Source organism: Megalobrama amblycephala, linkage group LG16 (assembly GCF_018812025.1).
Source record: "Megalobrama amblycephala isolate DHTTF-2021 linkage group LG16, ASM1881202v1, whole genome shotgun sequence".
Lineage (NCBI taxonomy): Eukaryota > Metazoa > Chordata > Actinopteri > Cypriniformes > Xenocyprididae > Megalobrama > Megalobrama amblycephala.
The window spans coordinates 29,640,252-29,648,191 of record NC_063059.1 but is presented as its reverse complement, the minus strand read 5'-3'; the positions used below and the strand labels follow the sequence as shown (position 1 = coordinate 29,648,191).

At 36.4% G+C, this 7,940-nt stretch overlaps 1 protein-coding gene across 1 annotated transcript; it reads right to left on the bottom strand.

Annotated features, from left to right (window-relative positions):
* Window positions 1–219: 219 nt before the first annotated feature.
* LOC125248268 (E3 ubiquitin-protein ligase TRIM39-like) lies at window positions 220–7,060 on the bottom strand. Its single transcript, XM_048159990.1, has 6 exons — window positions 6,494–7,060; window positions 5,720–5,815; window positions 4,142–4,375; window positions 3,886–4,060; window positions 3,534–3,560; window positions 220–1,852 (listed from the first exon to the last, which is right to left on the bottom strand). Exons 1-6 carry the CDS (start codon window positions 7,058–7,060, stop codon window positions 1,296–1,298), a joined length of 1,656 nt encoding a protein of 551 aa, XP_048015947.1. The 3' UTR covers window positions 220–1,295.
* Window positions 7,061–7,940: the final 880 nt, after the last annotated feature.

Below are 7,940 nucleotides of genomic sequence, written 5' to 3'. Positions count from 1 at the left end.
GAGATCGCAGGAGAAAGCTTAGCAAAACAACTATAACCTAGACAACAATCAGTAAGCAAGGAAACCAACTCGTGATGGGAAGATGAGAACAAAGGAAACAGGTATGATAAAGGGAACTAAAACAAAACAGAACATATATGTGACAGTATACAGATGCTTAAGGTTATTAAATTGGGTCAAGTGTTTATGATACTTTATGAATTTTATTATGATGTTGATTAAAGAAATGTACAAAGTGCTAAAAAAAACTATTTACATATAGATGCATTACATAAGAGCAGATGGCTTGAGCAAACATTTCTGTGTGTGTGTGTGTGTGTGTGTGTGAAAAGCAGGTTTTTAATGCTGAAAAACAAAACTAAAGGACAAAATGTAATGATGACATATCCCATCATTTAAAAACAGCAAGTATTCATATTGTGGCACTAACTCAGACTGTACGTCCATTTTTGTGCATATCCAATTGAAATCCGATCAGATTTAGCAAATGTGACAAAAAATTCACATGAAATGCGATTTTTACAAATCCGTTTCGAGCAACATATATGTGTTTTGATATCTTATTCAAATCACATTTCTGGAAATCTGTTTCAGTCTGAGTCAGACTTTCAGTCAGACTTTGTTATAGGAAACATCCTGAAAGTCGCTGCAGAAACAAGGCTGTTTTGCAGAAAATGACAATAATATATTCCTGCAATACCAGAGGCTTCAGTTTCAGGGCTGCATTTCTAGGACCCTAGTTTTTTTTTTTTTTTGTGACAGCGCCACCTATCCAATTCTACTCCAACTGAGGAGACTTGATTCAAACTTCAAACATCAGATGCAAAGACTAGACCCACGGAAATTATAGCCTATATAAAAAAATCTTTCCATCTTATTTTTAACGTATAGTGTAAGAGCAGGTGTGGCCATTTTAAACTTGAATGTGCAAAGTGGTCTCAAGTTATTACGGTTTATTGTGCTGCTGGATGTTGTAAACTGGTAGGGCCTATTTATTTTCAAATTATTTTAATTTATTAACATACTAATAAACACACTAGTTTGTAGTGCAATTGCAATTTACTACACTTTGCACACTCAAACACAGAAAATAGTCTTTCTTTCCAAGAAAACTAAATTTCAAACCAGAATATAATAGCTCATATATTGAAGCAAATTAGGTTAAATATTTTAAGAGGGTTACCAACAGGTGTGGTAAGGGTTGGTAGCCTTGACTGTCAATGATTTTAGATCAGATTCCAATTGAATACACACATAATCAGAATTGGACTGACAGTGTGAACGTAGCCTTATTTTCAAATTTGGGATGTACATTCATTCACTGATCTGATGATCAGTGGTGCTACATTTCTACCTTCTTTTTTAATATTAGGGCTAAAGTATGGGTAGAGTTTTTCAGTGAAAGACTGACCAGTAAAAGAATGAATGACAGTTCTAGACTCCACGTCATGAAAGGAGACCTTCCCCTCCTCATAATCCACAAACACACCCACTACCTGAGGCTTCACTCTCAGAGACAAAGTGGCAGGAGGAGACTCTAATGCAAGATACTGATTGTCATTACTCAGAACTATTATCCAGTATCCAGCCTCTGGAGCTGCTGTGATCATTCCTTTCCTGTTAATGGATTCCCTGACCACTCCTAAATCCCAATCCGTCTTTCCCTTTACCTGCACCTCAAAATAAAATCTTCCTGAGCTGAATCCCTCTTTTGCCAGGACACAGGGACAATAATCAAACCTCTCTGGGTTGTCAGGGAGTTCAAGCTTAGTGTCTCTATATTCCACTTGTTTTCTGTCATCAGACAGGAAGAGATGTGGATGAGATGTGTCAGGATCCAGAGTCACATCCACTGAAAGAGAGATAATATATGAATCGCAGCTTACAACATTTTCATGCGTTTAAAATATTATACAGACTTTGGCATATGAATTTCAACAAATATTGTGATAAAATTTGACCTTACAAGGCAAAGTTTGGGCTGCAAAATGTTATGTGGTGTGACTCCCCAAAAATATGATACATATAAATTAATAATGTCATATTTGTTTTAAAAAATAAGGTTTAAGAAAAATATCTGATTAAAACAATAGTGGTTCATATGTGTATGCTCACCATCGGTGGGAAGTCCAGGGGTCAGAGAGTAAAAGTCCTGCCATGTTTTTATTCCACCCACTGAAGCATTAATGAGATAAATAAGTGTTTAATTGAGTGATGATTGACCATTATTGAAGACACCTGAAGTTAACAAGCAGAATCACCAAAGGAGAAAATCATAATTTTTAAGTTACCATCATCGAGGTCAGGGTTTGTTTTAGTTGAGCTCTCGACCCTTGACTTTTTAATGTTAGATTTTGGTTGGGCAGTTTTAACTTCATTAAAACCAACCAGACAAGCAAAGTTAACAGATAATCAGGTGGTGTTGGTTATGTTTTCACATAATCATCATTATTTGATCTGAATCACTGATCTCATTTAGAGCCCAATCTTAGTTAGATTTACATTATTGATTACAGCAGCACTGTGATTTTACAGTAGAAGATCAACTTTTACAATACAAAAATATCTTTTTTTGAAGTTCTAATTTTAAAAAATAGTTTCATTTAAACACACAGTCATCAAGAATCAGTCTGTGAATCTCAACAATGGTGAGAGTAATAAAGCATGTTGCAATGCATTCTGGGTGCCACCAATCAAAATTCATCCATGCCTCCCATCATGCATTGCTGCATGAATAAATTATGAGCTGAATTGTCTTAGTAATTTTCTTTATTCTCACTCTTTAAATTTTGCTGTTTTTCTGTGACTTTTTAGTAGCTTGTTTTCTAATGATCAGAGTTGATCTGTTTATCAGAATATTTTGCTTGTCACCGTTGTTGAGATTCATACGCTGATTCTTGATGTCTGTGTGTGCCTAAAATAAATCTTTTTTTTGTGATAAGGACAACTTTCAAAAAAAAAGTAATGTATTGCTAAAGTTGATTTTCTGCTGTAAAATCACAGTGCTGCTGTAATCAATAATGTAAATCTATGTAAGATTAGGCTCTAAATGAGTTTCTGTGACTCAGACCAAATAATGATTATGTGAAAACATAACCAACACCTTTTTACATCTTTTAACTTTGCTTGTCTGGTTGGTTTTAAAGCAGTTAAAACAGCCCAAAACAAAACGTAACATTAAAAAGTCAAGGGTCAAGAGCTCAACTAAAACAAACCCTGACCTCGATGATGGTAACTTAAAAATTGTGATTTTTCTCCTTTGGTGATTCTGCTTGTTATCATCAGGTGTCTTCAATAATGGTCAATCATCACTCAATTAAACACTTATTTATCTCATTAATGCTTCAGTGGGTGGAATAAAAATATGGCAGGACTTTTACTCTCTGACCCCTGGACCTCCCACCTCTGATGCTCACACATATTCAATGTTATTTTTACTTAATGGTGACACCACAAATTGAAACTTTTCTTGAAAATTGTAAAAACAATTTTTTTTTTTTTTGAACACTATTATTGGTCATTGACCATTGTACCTGCATATTGTTGCATTGTCTTCTTAACTGTGGAGACAAAAGACAGTAAAAGATTATGAGGCACATTATGGTAGACAAGTAGGTTTAGGATGAAAATAATTTTGTGTACAACACTATTAATATTAACTTACTAATAGCTGAAACAATCAAAGATAAACTACATGTCACATAATATAGCCAATACTGTAGAATTTTACAAACAAATAGATTCTCTGACACTAGGTCCCTTTCTTTGTGAGGGTATATTGCATGTTTAGGACTATTGTCTTCCTTAATGTACAGGTAGATATTGAACAAAATTTTTGTAAAAAAGAAAATATAACATTATGTAAAGGTATTGATATTCCCCTACCCGTTTTGTTGAGTTTCTCATCTATTCCCCTACTAGTTTTGCTGAGTTTCTCATTTAGAGTCTCCTTCAGCTGAATCCAAGCTTTCTTCATAGTCTCCACACTCTCATGAGTGTCACTAAGACTGATCTCAGTGCAGCTGCTGGTGTGTGCAGGTCTGCTCAGGGACGGGTAAATCTACAGCAGGAGAGAGCAGAAATCCCTCAGCATGGGGAGTGTTGTGCTGTGATGTGAGCAGACAGAAGGAGCTCCACTGACCTGTAGGAGGTGCAGGTGATCCTCAGTGTGTGAGAGCTGCTCCAGCTCAGTGTCTCTCCTCTTTAGCTCAGTGATCTCCTGCTCCAGCTCTTTAATGAGCTCTTCAGCCTGCTTCTCTGCTGCTTTCTGCTTCTGCTCCATCATCTCCAGCAGCTCAGACTGACATCTCTCAATGGAGCGGATCAGATCGGTGAAGAGCTCAATACTCTCTGCTTTCTCTTTCTCTGACGTTTCCTGATTCACGATTGACCAAATTCTATGTTATATTTTTTTAAAATAGCTCACCCAAAATTGGCAATTTAATCGTCATTTACTGTAAGTGTCAAATAACTGGTGCACTATATTTGAAGTTTTCCGAAACCATGCGTGAGAACCATACCAAACCTTTGATGGGACATATAGGAAATTTTGACTTAAAGGTGCCCTAGAACTTTTTTTTAAAAGATGTAATGTAAGTCTAAGGTGTCCCCTAAATGTGTCTGTGAAGTTTCAGCTCAAAATACCCCATAGATTTTTTTAATTCATTTTTTTAACTGCCTATTTTGGGGCATAATTAGAAATGAGCCGATTCAGGGTGTGTGGCCCTTTAAATCTCGTGCTCCACGCCCCAAGAGCTTGCGCTTGCCTTAAACAACATAAAAAAAGTTCAAACAGCTAATATAACCCTCAAAATGGATCTTTACAAAGTGTTCGTCGTGCAGCATGTCTAATCGTGTAAGTACAGTGTTTATTTTGATGTTTACATTGATTCTGAATTTGTTTACAACTGATTCTGAGTTTGAGGCTGTGCTCCGTGGCTAACGGCTAATGCTACACTGTTGGAGAGATTTATAAAGAATGTGAAGTTGTGTTTATGCATTATACAGACTGCAAGTGTTTAATAATGAAAATAGCGACGGCTCTCTTGTCTCCGTGAATACAGTAATAAATGATGGTAACTTTAACCACATTTAACAGTACATTAGCAACATGCTAATGAAACATTTAGAAAGACAATTTACAAATATCACTAAAAATATCATGTTATCATGAATCATGTCAGTTATTATTGCTCCATCTGCCATTTTTTGCTATTGTTCTTGCTTGCTTACCTAGTCTGTTGATTCAGCTGTGCACATCCAGACGTTAATACTGGTTGCCCTTGTCTAATGCCTTTCATAATGTTGGGAACATGGGCTGGCATATGCAAATATTGGGGGCGTACACCCCGACTGTTACGTGTTATGTTGAGATTCGCCTGTTCTTCGGAGGTCTTTTAAACAAATGAGATTTATATAAGAAGGAGGAAACAATGGAGTTTGAGACTCACTGTATGTCTTTTCCATGCACTGAACTCTTGTTACTTAACTATGCCGAGGTAAATTCAATTTTTGAATCTAGGGCACCTTTAATTTGAGTCTGTGCCTCATGAAAAGCTATCATATACACAAATCATACGGATCACATTTTTATCACACTTTTTTCATTGTTTTTTCTGAGGTTTACAGACCCATCACCTTTTTTTTTTTTTTTTTTTTTGGAAACAAGCAGACACAATTTTGCTTCTTTACCAAAGGTAAACCATCAATATAGACTCACCTTTCTGAGTTCTTCTGAGTGTTTGAGGTCTTCAATCCTCTTCATTCTGTCCTGGATCATCTGCTGCACATCTGCCTGCATCTTCATCAGCTGAGGCTACAGACAGAACAGGACACACAGACAATGAACAGTCTCCACTCAATCCAGCTAAAATGTATCATTAAATATTATATTTACAACCTGGGTGTGTATAAAATTCACTACAGTTTTCAGCTATAATTAACACTATAGTGCAAACTCCAACAACTTCCTTTTCCTTTAATGATTACACAGAGACAAACAATAAAGCCTTGCTACTCATGCTGATACACAACACTATCATGAACTTAAAATCACCTTTACCTAGTGCATGACTTGTAAGCTAACACATTTTAAAAATTGCATAACATAACATACAACACTTGTCATGTTGAGTAATTGAGTTAGTCCTGTAACACACGACACCAATATGAGCACTAAGCGTCATAGAAGCATGTTAAATTAGCATGCTTGTTTCAGCAGCTGTGCGTGTGTGTATTTTTTTTATATCTCATTTGCTTTTGCTCACAATATAAGTTAGCTTTAGGATGTTTTATTTGTTTCAAATTCAATAGAGCATTAACCTTAAAATGTAACGTTTATCGCCATTCACTGGACAATTTTTTCTGAAACTACAGTGACAATTAAGTTAAATGAAATAATGCAACAGTCATATTCTGTTTAGACTGGACGGTGCACTGCAAAACTTGTGATGCAAAGACGTGATATTAGATCATACAGTCATTTTATTGATACCTTCCTCTCTCGGCTCTCCTCTTCTACAGAAACAGTGTTGTGATTCTTGTGGTCGTTCATAGCGCAGTTCAAACACACACATGTCTGATCATCTCTACAGAACAGCTCCAGAGGTTTCTCATGTTTCTGACAGATATAGTCCTCAAGTTTCTCCACAGGATCGATCAGTTTGTGTTTCTTTAAATTTGGGACTCTCTGATGAGGCTCCAGGTGAGTTTGACAGTATGAGATCTGACACTCCAGACACATCTTCAGGGCTTTCATCTTTATATCATCACAGATGTCACAGAGAACCTCAGATTTACTCTGGCCAGAGTTTCCTTTAAAGAGCAGCACAACCTCTCTAAGCGCTGTGTTGATCTTGAGGTCGGGTCTTTTGCTGAATGGATCTTTACATAATGGACATTTGTAGATCTGACTGTTGTCCCAGCACTGGTTCAGGCAGCTTTTACAGAAGTTGTGTCCACATGGAGTGCTGACTGGATCAGTGAACACATCCAGACAGATCGAACACTGGAGCTCCTGTGACAGAGCTGAAGACAAATATGGAAAAACACCATTTATCATTTACTGATTTATAAATTAAAAGCAAATCAACAATCAGCATTTACAGTTTTTCTCAATTGATTGGACACATTTCTCCAAACTCAAATCACTGTTCTCAATAGGGTTAACACAGTGATCTGAACACTTTGTGTCCTAAACAGTTTGTACGTTTTCATTCATTTCACACGAATTGCAAATCATGTGAATAATTTTCTCAAACACTACGCACAAAGGTCTCAAATGTTTTCATAATAGTTAAAGCTGCAGTCCGTAACTTTTTTGGTTAAAAATAATAAAAAATAAATTTTTGAGCAAGTACATAACCAGCCAGTGTTCAAAACTATCTCATTATCTTATCTCGATTCACAACGGTAAGCTTGTAATAATATTTTATAATAAGAGCGACATGGTGGATTTCCACGGGAAATTCGAGCATGCAGCAGTTCGTCTGTGCGTCATTACGTCACGTCCGTAAACAGAAAGGAAAGAGTCACGTCCAGGCTAGTCGGTTTTATCACGTGAGGATGTCGCTGGTAGCGGCACATTTATAGCCTTTTCTCACAGCAGCTGAAATAATTAAACTTATTATTTTGATGGCGGATTGTAATCCAGAAAGGTCCAAATGACAATCATCAGTGACAACTGGAGATTCACCAATTGTCAAAAAGCAAAAGACTTTGGACTGTTGAGTGGCTACAGAAATTGAAATCTACAGGTAACTCTAATATACACTAAATACACAGTCACGCAATGCTGATGTTGTTAACATTAATGATTTGAGAACAAAGTATAACAGTAATAATAATTTGCACGGTTTGGCGTGATCCGAGCTAAGCGATCGTTAGATTTAATCATCATTAGCAGCGCGATTTATTGTAGGCCTAATGCTTTTTTCCTCAGT

What these genes read in the sequence shown, in the direction of transcription:
- LOC125248268 (XM_048159990.1), bottom strand. Translation starts at nt 7,060, where the DNA reads ATGATAAATGGTGTTTTTCCATATTTGTCTTCAGCTCTGTCACAGGAG. An exon ending in AGGAGAGCCGAGAGAGGAAG is followed by an intron (nt 5,816 to 6,493) that starts GTATCAATAAAA and finishes TTCTGTCTGTAG; the next exon opens with CCTCAGCTGATGAAGATGCA. An exon ending in ACTCAGAAGAACTCAGAAAG is followed by an intron (nt 4,376 to 5,719) that starts GTGAGTCTATAT and finishes ATCGTGAATCAG; the next exon opens with GAAACGTCAGAGAAAGAGAA.